Source organism: Mobula hypostoma, chromosome 11 (assembly GCF_963921235.1).
Source record: "Mobula hypostoma chromosome 11, sMobHyp1.1, whole genome shotgun sequence".
Lineage (NCBI taxonomy): Eukaryota > Metazoa > Chordata > Chondrichthyes > Myliobatiformes > Myliobatidae > Mobula > Mobula hypostoma.
In genome coordinates, this window is record NC_086107.1 from 18,065,099 (window position 1) to 18,079,846 (window position 14,748).

General features: G+C 40.9%; 1 protein-coding gene across 2 annotated transcripts in view; it reads left to right on the plus strand.

Moving 5' to 3' along the window:
* The window catches only part of htatip2 (HIV-1 Tat interactive protein 2), a 34,393-nt gene extending 19,728 nt beyond the window's left edge, over nt 1-14,665 (plus strand). For both annotated transcript variants that reach the window (XM_063061725.1, XM_063061726.1), the window contains 2 exons: nt 6,955-7,016; nt 12,153-14,665. In XM_063061725.1, the coding sequence (XP_062917795.1) occupies nt 6,955-7,016; nt 12,153-12,378 (288 nt within the window). In that variant the 3' untranslated portion in view covers nt 12,379-14,665. The remainder of the gene's footprint in view (nt 1-6,954; nt 7,017-12,152) is intronic.
* Nucleotides 14,666-14,748: the final 83 nt, after the last annotated feature.

A 14,748-nucleotide genomic window follows, 5' to 3' on the forward strand; every position in this document is an offset into this window, starting at 1 on the left:
TCTATGTAAATGATGTTTACTAAGCTGCCCACATCTGTCTTAATCACTTCTTCAAAAAAACTCAAATTCGTGAAGCATGTTTTCCTCTGTACAAAGCCATTTTGACTATCCCTAATCAGATTTTGCCTTTCTAAAAGCATGTAAATCCTGTCTCTCAGAGCTCCTTCAAAAACTTGCCCACCACTAACATTAGGCTTACAGGCCTGAAGTTCCCTGGCTTGTCAATGCAGCTCTTCTTGCATTAAGGCACAACATTAACTTCCCTTTATCTTTTGGCATCTTACCTGTGGCTTTCGATGATAAAAATATGTCCAGGAGGGGCTTTGCAATTTCTTTCCAAGCTTCCCCCAATATCCTAGGAACAAAGGAAATTGGTCTACTTTTGTGTTTGATGATTCCCAACACTACCTCTCCTGTATTGTAGGCTCAATTTTAAGATGTCATTATTAACCTGAAGGGAGTTCCCAATCATCCATGTCTTTTTCCAGGCTTGTTTATGACCTGGCCCATCTCTATGCCTCCACACTGAGATGACCTTATTCATCTATAAGGGTCCTATTTTCTCCCTAGTTACTCCTTTGCTCTTAATATATTTGGAGAGTCTTTTAGAGTTATCCTTCACTGTATCTGTCAAAGCTATCTCATTTTTTAACCTCTGGATTCCCTTTTGTGTACCCATAGTAAAGGATTTGTTTGATCCCATCTGCCTGTACCTGACATATACCTCCTTTCTCTTGATCAAAGCGTCAATATCTCTTGTCAGCTAGGGTTTTCTATTCCTCCCAGTCTTGTTCATCACTGTAACGTGAACTAGCTCTGACCTCTTGCTATTTCATTTTTAAAAACTTCCTACTTTCCACATATCCTTTGACAGCCTCCCCAATCACCTTTTGGAAGTTCCTCTGCAATACAATCAGAATTAGACTGTAGGAGTTTGAATTGTGGACCACTGCTATTATTTTCCATTACTATTTTAAAAACCATTAGAATATTGGATGCTGCTCAACCCACTGATACTCCAGTCTCAAATATGAAACGGAAACCAAAGAATTATAGACTGAAATTAAAACAGAAAATGCAATTAATACTCAGCATGTCGGTCAGCGTCTGTGCAGAGTGAGGCAAAGTTAACGTCTCGGGTTAATGAACCGTCATCAGAACTAGGAAAATTCAGAAAATGTGCATGTTTAAGTTGTGAAAAGGGGAGAATAACTGTCTGCACTGCACTTTCTCCATGGCTTTTACACTTTATTCTGCATTGCTATTGATTTACCGCAATGGACAGTATAATAATGTGATATGTACGGACAGAATGCAAGACAAGTGTTTCGTGTATCTTGGTACATGTGGTAATAATAGAGCAATGCAGTACCAAGATCAAACAATATCTCTGAGATGAAGACAGTTATGGAGTGAATTAGTTTAACAGGAAAATCTCGTAGTCCTTGATTAAGAATTGAAAAATTTCAGCTGATTAGAGATTTATAATGGATTTGTAGTAGATGGGATATGCTCGACAAGTCCAATTAAAGTGTTCAGTATAATTGCAGAAGCAGAAAACAGGATGGATGTGCCAGGCATTTTATAACGTCCATGAAAAGAGAAGGTTAGCTAAAGTGTAAGCTTACTGGGCTGAGGGCAAATTATGGACTTTATTTTGGTGGGGATTGGGAATGGTGCAGAGACCTGTAGGGCACATGGGGATGTTCATCTGTGATATCGTGATGCAAGTCAGAAAACTGCAAAGCTTGAAACCTGAAGAAAAAGACAAAATACTGGCAATGTTCTGTGGAACAGGTAGCAGGCTTAAAGATTTTCTGTTCCAACAAACCAACCCCCTCCCCCATTCCTTCACAACCAAGTAAGGGAAAAAAAGCTGCTGGGGAAGGAGTGGGTAGAACAAAATGAAAGGATGAGACTAAAAGGGTTATCTACTAGGTAGAGGTACGTTTCAGATTGTGTTATGTTATAGTAACAAGGTGTTGTGATGTTCAAAGTAAAATTTATTGTCAGAGTACATGTCACCACATACAACCCTGAGAATTTTTTTTCCTGCGGGCATACTTAGCAAATCCATTGAATCGTAACTGTAACTAGGATGAATGAAAGGGCAAGAACATAGAAGACAGCAAACTGTTGAAATAAATAACAGGGGCATGAAATAACAAGATAGAGTCCTCAAAGTGAGTCATTGGTTGTTGGAACATCTCAATAGATGAGTGTAATTACCCTCTCCTGTTCGAGAGCCTGATGGTTGAGGAATAGTAACTATTTTTGAACCTGGTGGTCCGAGCCTGAGGCACTTTTATATGATGGCAGTAGTGAGAAAGGAGCGTAGCCTGGGTGATGAGTATCTTTGATGGATGCTGCTTTCCTAGGACAATGTTTCATGTAGATATGCCCAGTTGTTGGGAGAGCTTGACCTGTTATGTACTGGGCCGAATCCACTACCTTTTGAGGGATTTTCCGTTCAAAGGCATTGGTATTCCCGTACCAGGCCGTAATGCAGCCAGTCAATACACCTTCCATTACACATCTATAGAGGTTTTTCAAGGTTTCTGATGTTATGCCAAATCTCTGCAGCCTTCTAAGGAAGTAGAGGTGCTATCATGCTTTCTTTCCAATTACATTTATATGATAAATCCAGGACAGATCCTCTGATTATATTGACACCCAGGAATTTAAAGTTACTGACCCTCTCCACCTCCGAGCCTCCAGTGATGACTCTGGTTTTATGGACTTCAGGACTCGTGTACCTCTGGTTTCCCTCTGCTGAAGTCTACAATCAGTTCCTGTTCGTGCTGCTTCCTCAACTTGTACAGTTCTCAACTTTTCACTTTTGCTGCCACGTCCCACCGTGCGGTCACCATCACATTCATGCTCATCTTCCTTTCCCTTTCTGGATATCTCTATCCCGTGGGGTTGACTCATCACAAACATCCATTACAAATCCATAGATTACATGGCTATTAGCTATAGTTCCTCCTGTCAGGACTATATTTCCCCAGGCCCTCTGTCCCATTTGCTGCTGAAATATCTTCCTTCCTTCTGAACCATGGCTTCATATCTACTGTGGTGGACTGTGTCCTTGAACCCATTTACTTTCCATACCTCTGCTCTCACACCATCTCCTGAACCGAGCAAGGATAATTTCCCTGTCTTTTCTTCCCACTCCACCAGTAATACAGCACATTATCTAGCTGAGTAAGTTACAGCCTTCTGGATTAATGATTAAATTCTATAACTTCAGCTAAAAGCTTTCTCTGTATATGGAGTGGTCATTTCATCTACTGTATAGTTCAATCAAATGTAATATTAGTTTAGTTTTACACTCTCATTCTTTGCGTTTTCCAGTTTTTGCATTCCTTTACCCTTTCCTGTAATTTCTTTTGTTTCTCTCTGTCCTGATGAAGTGTCTTTGACTCAGAACAATAAGTCTATTGTAACACCCAAAATGCTAGAGGAACTCAGCAGGCCAGGCAGTATCTATGGAAAAGAGTACAGTTGACGTTTCGGGCCAAGACCCTTCAGCAGGATTTCCAGTATCTGCAGACTTTATCTTATTTGTAATAAGTCTATTGCATTATTTTAAAACAAATACTGCTTAACCTGCTGAGTGTTTCCAACATTTTCTGTTTCTCCCCACATTATAATGTGACTATATATGACAGTATAGTTTGGTGAAGTTTGGGCTGGAATATAGGAGTGAGCTGAAGTAACTTCCAAATACACATCTAAGGTGCATTTACATGGATGTTTTATTCCATTTGAAGTACGGAAAAGCCTCGAGTGGTAATGAAGGTAATAGATTAAATAATTTACTTAATGTACGTAACTTCTATTTTTGAGGCCTTAAGTGATCTTTTAGAAAATTGTTTTTATTTTATATGATAGAACTATTTCAGTGCAATGCTTCAAAGTCTCTTGTACCTGACTTGTTGATTGAGTCATGGCTGTAAGTTGAATTCTCTCCTGAGTCAGAAGATGCTGCATCCACATCACATTTGAGAGTCCTGAGCACCATTTAGGTTAACGCTTGTTGGAGTGTGCCGCCCTTATGGTGAGGCATAAACAGAAATCTGGACTACTTGTAGTTGAGATTGTTAGGAGTGGCTGTGAGGCAGGCTTAGCAATGGTGTTGTTGCACAAGTAAAGGTCTGAAGCCTGCAGGTCAAAGTTCAAAGTTGGTGAGTCTGGAATTCAAGGCCCGATGGCCAAAGGCCTGTGTCTACAAGGTCTGTAGATCCACTGCGGAAGTTGGAGACTTGATGTCTGCAGGTCACTGGAAGCGGCCTGTGGGTGGGAGGGAGCTAAGGGGCTTATTTTGTTGTTGTTTTGTTGCTGTTCCTTAAGTTTGTTATAGCCAGGGTGGTGATGGGGGCAAGCTCCCACTACCTATTAAATGCTCCCAATGGTGTGTGCCTCTAATATCGTCTGACAACAAAATCCAGCTCCTGGCCTTCACATGTGGCTTAGCTACTAAGCCTGGCAGAACCATTTTTAGTGACAGGAAAAAGGGCATAGGCGGGTTACTGGCGCCTTAAAACCAGTCACTTCAGGCAGATAGGGCTTGCCAGCCGTGGTTGTCAGCTTAGCTAGGAGAAGGAAAACTCTGATCTCAAACCTCCGTTGCCTTGTGGCGATACCCATTCATGGGAAAGGCTTTGGGAATAAACCCCAAGGGAAAAATCTGGAGCTGGAGTCCCTAAGGCAGTCCTGCATCGAGTTCAATGCTGATTGGCAACTCCTAAGACACTGCTGGTACCAAACTGTTTCTGCCATTCCTTTCGACTCATCAGTCGTGTGGAGAGTGGGAGCTTGCTACATGGTCAGCAGCTTGCTCTCCATATCGTTCTGCCCAGGCTTGCATATCGAGACAGCTAGGACACAATATCCATGCTCAACTCTGACAAATGGAGGCCTCAGTTTTGTTCTGCTGAATACTGCTGGCATGCCATGTTCACACCGGAATGTGTGGCAATGTTGGTTGTTAATGCAAACAGCACATTTCACTGTATCTTTCAATGTTCATGTGATAATAAATAAATCTGAATCAGAAACATTCTGATCTTGTGCAATAAACTGTTGTGGCCTTGTAGACAGCAACTACTGAACAAATGGGATACAGCAGCTCAATTTTAGGCTCCTGCAGTTAAAAAAAAAGATGTGCACGAAGGCTGTAGGTATGCTGATAGCACTGCGTTTGAGGAACATTATTTTATTTGGAGATGCAGCATGGAATGGGTCCTTCCAGCCCAACGAGCTGCATTGCCCAGCAACCCACCTATTTAACACAAAGACAGTTTACAATGAGCAAATAAACTATTAACCAGTAATTTAATGGCATGTCGGCCTTCATAACAGGGGGAGTTGAGTATAGGAGCAAAGAGGTCCTTCTGCAGTTGTACAGGGCCCTGGCGAGACCACACCTGGAGTATTGTGTGCAGTTTTGGTCTCCAAATTTGAGGAAGGACATTCTTGCTATTGAGGGAGTGCAGCGTAGGTTCACGAGGTTAATTTCCGGGATGGCGGGACTGTTATATGTTGAAAGATTGGAGCAACTGGGCTTGTATACACTGGAATTTAGAAAGATAAGAGGGGATCTGATTGAAACATATAAGATTATTAAGGGATTGGACACGCTAGAGGCAGGAAACATGTTCCTGATGTTGGGTGAATCCAGAACCAGAGGCCACAGATTAAGAATAAGGGGTAGGCCATTTAGAACGGAGTTGAGGAAAAACTTTTTCACCCAGAGAGTTGTGGATCTGTGGAATGCTCTGCCTCAGAGGGCAGTGGAGGCCAATTCTCTGGATGCTTTCAAGAAAGAGTTAGATAGAGCTCTCAAAGATAGCAGAGTCAAGGGATATGGGGAGAAGGCAGGAATGGGGTACTGATTGTGGATGATCAGCCATGATCACAGTGAATGGTGGTGCTGGCTCGAAGGGCCGAATGGCCTACTCCTGCACCTATTGTCTATTGTTTTTGGATTGTAGAAAGAAACTGTAGCACCTTGAGGAAATCGACGCGGTCATGGGGAGAATGTACAAACTCTTTACAGACATTAGCAGCAATCGAACTCCAAACTCTAGAATGCCCTGAGCTATAATAGCTTTGTGCAAATCAATACGCTACCATGGTGCGCCACAGTAGTTGTGTATGCTTAGCTCTGAAAAAGTATATATTGTCACAACTCTGAAAGTCAGGCAGAATGAGCCAGGAAACTTTCTAGATTGTCCTCCACATGCATCAGTTAGGTTGAACTCTTAATAAACAGCCTTGCTTACAATGAATTAACTCCTGTGTTGATTTTTGAATTGGTTCAACACTGCTCTTTCATGGGCAGTAGTACTGTTCCAAAGAAGAACTGGATAATTATCTCTAACGTCCTTGTCATATCTATGCCAAAAATTATGTTTGTTGTATTAGGGCTTTGGTTGAAGTAATATTGAGGGCTTTTCTGCAGCAAAACTCATGGGGTCTTTTGCACCAATCTGATGCATCTGTCGGGCAGAAAGGGTTTCTCTTTAACACCTTGTTGAAAGGCACACCTCTGACAGTGCTATGTACTGCAATCAGCCAAATGTCACATTAGATTATGTGCTGAAGTCGGTAGTGATGCTGAAATAGTCCAGATCATTAATCTTCAGGACAGAACAGAAGAATGAGTAAATGGATAAAATGCAAATGCAGCACAATGTCAGGACATTTTCCTTCATGCAAAGCGTGATTCACCTTCAGGTAGCACAGTTAAAAGCTCGGGTTGTAAGTGTAGGAGTTCCCAGCTTTTTTCCTTTAATGCCATGGAGCCTTAACATTAACTGAGGGGTCTGTGGACCCCAGTTCGGGAACCCCCTTCCCCCTCTGGCTAGATTGAGAAAGAAATCTTGCTCACTTAGTTCAACTAAAACCAAGTTTTTATGTTGTGTATTAATACTGTTAACTTCTCAATAGGGTCAAGTAGAAGCTGCTGTTGAAGAACTGGATTTTGACAGATACAGCATCTTTCGACCAGCGTAAGGACATTTTTGTGAAATCATCTGCAAAGTTGTTTAATTCCTATGAATTCAAATAATTAAGTGTCACCTTGGCAATGTTCATCAAATCATCTCAGCAGTTTATCAAATAACTGGTAAACCCCAACAGATGAGTGCCCTTATCTGACTATTTTGTACCATTTTAAAAATAACACTCAGTGCTTCTTTTTGCACCTTCTACTTCTTGTAATATTCTCAGTTTTTTTGTTTTGTGTAAAACTATGTATTTTCAGCCCTATTTCTGTTTCGTTATGGCATCCCCTTGCCAACTCACACCACTTCAAAAAAAAATTGTGTATCAGTGGTTTTAATTACATTTTTTCTTCCACTTTTTTCTTATTGTCTTCAAAATTGATTTGTTTCCCTGTTGTTCAGAATTACTACTTTTACCCTGCAGCCTCATCTTCTCTGCAAAATTTTCAATACATCTGCCTTGTACCAACTCCTCACTTTCTTACTCACCATAGGCTGCCTATTCTTGGGTCATGGTTCCGAGCCCCAATCATTCAAAGTTCATAAGTCCTGAGCTTACCCTTTCAGTGTATCACATCCTCAGCTTCCTATTGGCATAGTCAAAATGTTGCTTTCATAAATTTAACATCTTTTTGTAAAGTAATTTAGTAACATTTGAAATTATGCAGTTACTATTGAAAAACCAATATTCCTGAAATTCATAATCAACAGGCAATTATTTGAATTCTTGCCGTAGAAATGGGCCATTTGGCTCACTGAGTCCATGATGACCATCAAGCACCCATTTAAATTAGTCCCATTATTTCTTAATTCTCCCACATTCTCATCAACTTTCCTAAAGATTCTATTACGTGCTTATAAACGAAGGACAATTTGCAGTGGCCAATTAACCTGTCAACTCAAACATCTTTGGGATGTGGGAGGAAGCAGGGGCACCTGGAGGAAATTTGTGCTGCTACAGGGAGAATGTGCTAATTTCACACAGACAGCATCCGGGTTCAGGATAGAACCGAGCTCACTAACACCATGAGGCACTGGTTTTACTAGCTGCGCTGACTGTGCTGCACTGGTCAAATGACTCGTTTTCAAATTCTAACTGATTTTCTTAATTTTGCAAACCTTCATAATTTTCCATTTTCTGTTCTATTTCATAATTCCATAATCCCCTCTACATCCTTGGATTGATCACTGGACAAGTGCAAAAAGTGATACAATTCTGAACTATGAAGTTTCATTTCATTTCTTGCCACCCTTCCGTTCCTGCCTATCTTGACAGGTGTGGAAGAGAAAGCATAACTTTCTTTGACCATAGCGCAGTGGTTAGCAAAACGCTTTACAGTACCAGCGACCTGGGTTCATTTCCCTTTGCTGCCTGTATGGAGTTCGTGCGTTTTCCCCGCGGTGGCATGGATTTCCTCTGGGTGCTCCAGTTTCCTCCTACAGTCCAAAGACATACCAGTTGGTAGGTTAATTGGTTGTTTTAAGTTGTCCCATGATTAGGTTAGGGTTAAATTGGGGTATTGCTGGGCAGTGTGGCTTTATAAGGGTCAGAAGAGCCTATTCCATGCTGAATCTCAATAAGTAAATAAAAGACCAAAGATAATGTTCCAATTTCTGTATCAACATTATAAGGCCAAGTAGAATCTAAAATACGGAGCCCCTATGAAGTGTACACTGAATTGTTTCTTTATTCCCGTCCTACCTTTGAGGAGAAAAGAAGGGCATCGCTTCAAAAAACAAAGAACAACTTCTATTTATAATGCACCCTACACATTCCTTTCAGTATGTCCGGAAGTCTTTTACAAACAATGTGCTTGTGATGTGAAGCTACTGCTATAATATAGGAAATGCATCAGCAGGGAATGGTAATGCATACCCAGGTCAAAGGGATCTTAAGATTCTCAAATACTGTCACAAAATAGAAAAGCTGGAAAGTTTCGTTGACCTTTCATAAAATGTTAATCAGGCCACAACTAGTGTTGGGTCTAGTTCTGCTTACTATTAATAAAGGATTAGAAAAGGTGTACATGCAGTAAAACCCTTTTATGCATTTTCAGGACCTTCATATTGTAAAGCTAGCAGCTTTTCATGACTTATGGATGTTATTCCAATCAATATGCCAATAGACTTTTAATCCATTTTAAATGTTACACAGTACAATAAATCTTACAGTGAACCCAGTGAGTTTAAAGGTAGCAAGAGAACAGAGACTTGAATGTACTAAAGGGATCATGGAAATTAGGGCTCCAATGTTTTAGAGAGTGTGTGGAAATCAGCAAACAATGGGTCAAATGCTGAACCACCAAGGGTGAAAAATCTGAACAATCGTAGGGTGGTTTACTATAATCAGTTACTACTGCAGTTGTCAATTGTTACTGCTTGTGATTTTTTTGGGGCAAGCAAAACGCTTGACAGAGCACTTGTAGGTGAAAATCAGAGAGTGAATTATTTTGAAGTGATTCTGGGTGAACTATCTTTACAGTGAAAGCAGACTGGAGAACCAGGCAACACACACAAAATGCTGGAGGAACTCAGCAGGCCAGGCAGTACCTATGGGGAAAAAAAAAGCACAGTTGACGTTTTGGGCCAAGCTGTTCCTATTAGCAGATGATTTGAGTTTTAGGGGAAGATGCATTTGTTAGCTAAAGGAATGGACAGGAAGTTTTGTGGGTGAGAACGAGATTCCCAGATGGTATGTTGCCTCCCGGGTGCCAGAGTCCATGAGATCTCGGATTGAGTCCTCAGCATTCTTAAGTGGGAGGGTGAATAGCCAGAAGTTATGGTCCATGTCAGGAACAATGACTTGGGTAGGACAAGTGATGAGGTTTTGCATAGAGAGTTAAGGGATGCAGGTGTTAAGTTAAGGGCGGGACCTCCAGGGTTGTGTTCTCAGGATTGTTGCCCATACCACATGCTAGTGAGGCCAGAACTAGGAAAATTACATAGTTCAATATGTGGCTTAGGATTTGGTGTAGGAAGGAGGGCATAAGATTTTTGATCAGTGGGCTGTATGGGCTGTCTTCCAGGAAAATTGGGACCTGTACAGAAGGAACAGTTTGCACCTGAACTGGAAGGGGACTAGTATCCTAGTGGGAAGACTTGTTAATGTTGCATGGTGGGGTTTAAGCTAGAGTTGCAGGGGGATGGAAACCAGAGTGCCAGCACAGATAGTAGGGAAGTTTTGGAGGCAGATATTGGTAAGACCTCAGACAAAGTTGGAAATCAAAAGGTCAAGAATGGTGTGACCAGTGTCCTGAGCTGCGTATATTTCAGTGCAGGGAGTATTGTAGGAAAGGCTGATAGTGCTGAAGATAAGGTAGCTGATTTACAAATAGTGGCAATGTGTAGTGAAGAGAGGCTGTTGATAGGGCAAAATTATAGTCATCAGAATGAGTTGCAACTTAAAAAGTAGACAATATTGAAAAGGGTGAATACAGGACTGAAGGAGTTACATTTGAATGTGTACAGTAAACAGTATAAGGTAGAAGTGACTTGGAGCACAGTTGCAGATTGGCATGTATAATGTTGTAGGCATCACTGAATCATGGCTGAAAGAAGACTATAGTTGGGATCTTAATGTCCAAGGATACACATTGTATTGAAAGGACAGGCAGGAAAGCAGAGGGGATGACATTGCTCTGTTGGTTTAAAAAAAAATGAAATCAAGTCATTAGAAAGAGGTGACATAGGGTCAGAAGGTGTTGAATCATTGTGTCAGGGGGCATGAAGTTTGTGAAGTTACCATAACTAGAGAGAACGTTCTTGGGAACTGAAAGGTCTGAAAGTAGATAAGTCACCTAGAAATGATAGTGTACACCCCAGGGATCTGAAAGAGGTTGCTGAAGAGATTGTGGATGCATTAGTAATGATCTTTCAAGAATTACTAGATTCTGGAATAGTTCCAGAAGACTTGAAAATTGCAAGTGTCACTCCACTCTTCAAGAAGGGAGAGAGGCAAAAGGAGGAAAACTATAGGGCAGTTAGTCTGACTTCAGTAGTTGGGAAGATGTTGGAGTCAATTATCAAGGATGAAGTCTCAGGGTACTTGGAGGCACAGTCAGCATGATTTCCTCAAAGGAAAATCTTGTCTGAGAAATTTGTTGGAAATCTTTGATGAAACAACAATCAGGATAGACAAAAGAGAATAAGATGTTTTGTATTTGGATTTTCAGAAGGCCTTTGACAAGGTGCCACTGAAATGAGGAATTTCTTTAGCCAGAGAGTGATGAATCTGTGGAATTTGTTGCCACTGGCAGCTGTGGAGGCCCAGCCTTTGTGTATATTTAAGGCAACAGTTGATAGATTTTTGATTGGTCAGGGCATGAAGGGATACGGGAGCGGGCAGGAGATTGGGACTGAGAGGAAAATTGGATCAGCCATGGTGAACTGGCGGAGCAGACTTGATGGGTTAAATGGCCTAATTTTGCTCCTATGCCTTATGATGTTATGGTCTAAGGGGTGCAATGACAACCTTATTTCTTTTCCTGTCTAGAAGTTGGTGCTGCAGGTAAGGGTTTGTGGCAAATGCCATTTGGGGTTTGTCAAAGAGAAGTAGATGGGTGTTAGAAGGAAAGTAATACTTTATTTAGCGATTCAGCACAGAGTAGGCCCTTATGACCCTTCGAACCACACTGCCCCAGCAACCCCTGACATACCCAATTAACCCTAACCTAATCACAGGACAACTTACAGTAACCGATTAACCCACCTGGTATGTCTTGTGGACTGTGGGAGGAAACCAGAGCATCCGGAGAAAACCTATGCAACCCACTCCTTATAAAACGGTGTTGGGATTGAACTCCATACTCCAGAACACCCCGAGATGTAAACGTCATGCTAACCACTACTCTACTGTAGTGCAAGAAACCGGGAGTGAGTGGATTTCAGAGGACATTGGGCACAATACCCCTTCACTGATTTGGGATGATGTGAAAATAATTTCATGGAATGATTTAATTGTGAGGTGGTGGTTTATTGTCTTGTCTGAAAATTCAACACAGCTCTCTCTCAGTACTACACTGGAGTAGCGGGCTAGATATTTGTGCCTAAGTATCTGTGAGGGGACTTTAACCCACAACTTTCTTTCTCAGAAAAATGTTTCTAATCTATTCCTCTTTTGTTTTCAACTGCTTTTCAAAACAGAGTTTTGATGTGTGACAGACAAGAATCACGACCAATGGAATGGATAGCAAGAAAAGTACTCGTGCCTGTGGCATACATGTTTCCAACTGCAATAACCATCCCCGTTTCGGTGGTTGCAAAAGCCATGCTTAACAATGTTGTGCTCCCATCTGAGAAGAAAGTGGAACTCTTTTCTAACAAGGGTGTTCATGAGCTGGGTCAACTTGGAGAAACTAAAGAGAAGTAGCAATTTTTGGGTTTCATTTTGGAAGATGTGTTCTGTTTTCATATGATTAATCCCTCTGACTTTCTGAATTATTTGTGTCCTCACTTGAATGTCCTCAGGGTTCTATAGCAGTTGATGGAGAGGATGCATAGCAAAGTTCCTTGCAACTTTCTTTTAACACTGCTGTGGAAGAACTGCTAAAGAGGTGTCAGGTATGGGAAAAGTATACCTTTCAGAAGGTATTTCAGTTGTACATTCAATTTCCCCACGCTGCCAAAACCTGAGATTTTATAATCAGTCATGCAACACAATATCAAACCCCTGAGCCCACTGAGTCTGTATTAGTCATCAATCACCCATTTAAGCTGTCAATTCTCCCCACATTGCTGTCAATTCTCCTCACATTGCTGTCAACTTCCCCCCAGATTGTACCACTTACCCACAAACTAAGGCCAATTTACAGTGGCCAATTCACCTGCCAACACAATGTCTTTATAATGTCAGAGGCATCCAAGAGGGAAAATAGGAGGGAAAGACCACAGAAGAAGAGGTCAAGATTGGGTCTCTAGAACCGTGACAGCTACACCACGATACTCTCTGGTGGAATAAGATGCAAGATACTAGTTCTTGAATGTGTTGGCCCAACACTTTATGATGGTTGTGAACAATGTGTCACCGGAAATACTTCTGTCTGAAGCAGGGGTTCACAGCCAATGGCGGGGAGGGGTCTGTGGACTCCAGGTTAGGAACCCCTGATCTTAAACATATGAGGGGATTTATTCCATCAGGTTTATTATTACCTAATCAGAAACTGAGCAAAATATTACAGCTAGACGTTCTTTGTGTTTGTATGTTTATCCTCTTGCACATTTTTACTTGGTCTTTACTTAAATACATCAAATCTCTGGAAACGCTATTCAGAATGTTTGTTTTTAGTAGTTTCCCCCATCCCCCTTTTTTGCATCACAATTGGAATGATTTTAACATAAAAGGAGAAAACGCACAAGGCATAAATCTTAAAACTAAATACTTTATTATCAAAAATGTGTATTTATGTATTGTACTTTAATACATGTTGCCTAATGTGACTTCTCAGGACTGTCACATTTCTGGATGCCTCTGAATTTTAGAAATACTTAATAATTATTAAATAAACTCATTGCTTGATCATAATGAACTGAAAAAATAATTTTTTTTGTAAAAGAAGATGCTTGTTCATTTATTTCTTGTTATTGGTGATTTTGCAGGTAGGGAAACCTGATTTATTGCTGAGATGGCACAACTGGCATCACTGTACTTTGCAGCTCTTTGAAAGTTACACTCCACTTTAGACAATATGGTATCAAATGAAATACTATATCAGCAGAGATGGTTTTGTTTCACTTGTGGTAGATCTAGGAGGGGTGACAGCCACTTTAGCAGACCATTTGGTCTAAATGGAAGCATTTAGTAACAAGGGCTGCTATTATAATGTAGAATTCATTAAAAGTGTCCTCCCCAGCATGTAAAAGCACACAAGACATTTGTATTTAAGGAACAGTTTTGAGCAGCCATTATCTTTAAAAATGCAAACACGAGGAAATCTGCAGATGCTGGAATTTCAAGCAACAGACATAGAAGTTGCTGCTGAACGCAGCATCTCTAGGAAGAGGTACAGTCAATGTTTCGGGCCGAGACCCTTCGTTTTTCCTGAAAATATGGACATAGGATGGGACCCAATGTTAGATGTTGAGAAAGAAGCTGCCTTTGTCAGCGCATGCAAAAGCCAGTTCCGTGGTCTTTCCCCATCTGCTAATGATGGTTGAGTGTTGTGGACTCCTCAATGTTGCACATCTCTGGATGTTGCATTTATTTCTGCATTTGGAAGGTATGTGGCAAGCAGATGTGAGGTTGCATTGACTGTCCCCTTGTGTATCTCTCAGTAAATTGCAGTAAGTATTGGGCAATTATCCTCTCTTCATTGTGTAATGTTTTCATCCCAAGAACTAATCAAGGGGAACCAGATTCCTGAATGGACATTGAACCCATGAACACTCACTACTTTCCTTTTGTACAACTTATTTCATTTAACTTTTTAATGTTTTTATATATTAATACAGGCTTTGATTCAGTTTTTATTACACGCTGCAATATACTGCTGCTGCATAACAACAAATTTCATATCGTATGTCAGTGATAGTAAACCTGATTCTAATTCTGATTGATTCATATACTTTAAGGCATTATTCCTTTAGGTAGGGAAACTAAAATGACTGTTTCTGAATGGGGTCTTGCCAGATCCCTGTGTAATCTCAGCAAGGCACAAGACTTCCTTTGTACTCCAATCTTCTTTCAATAAAGACCAACTTAACTCTTTGTATTTTAAATGCTATCTGTACCCTCCTAGTCTCA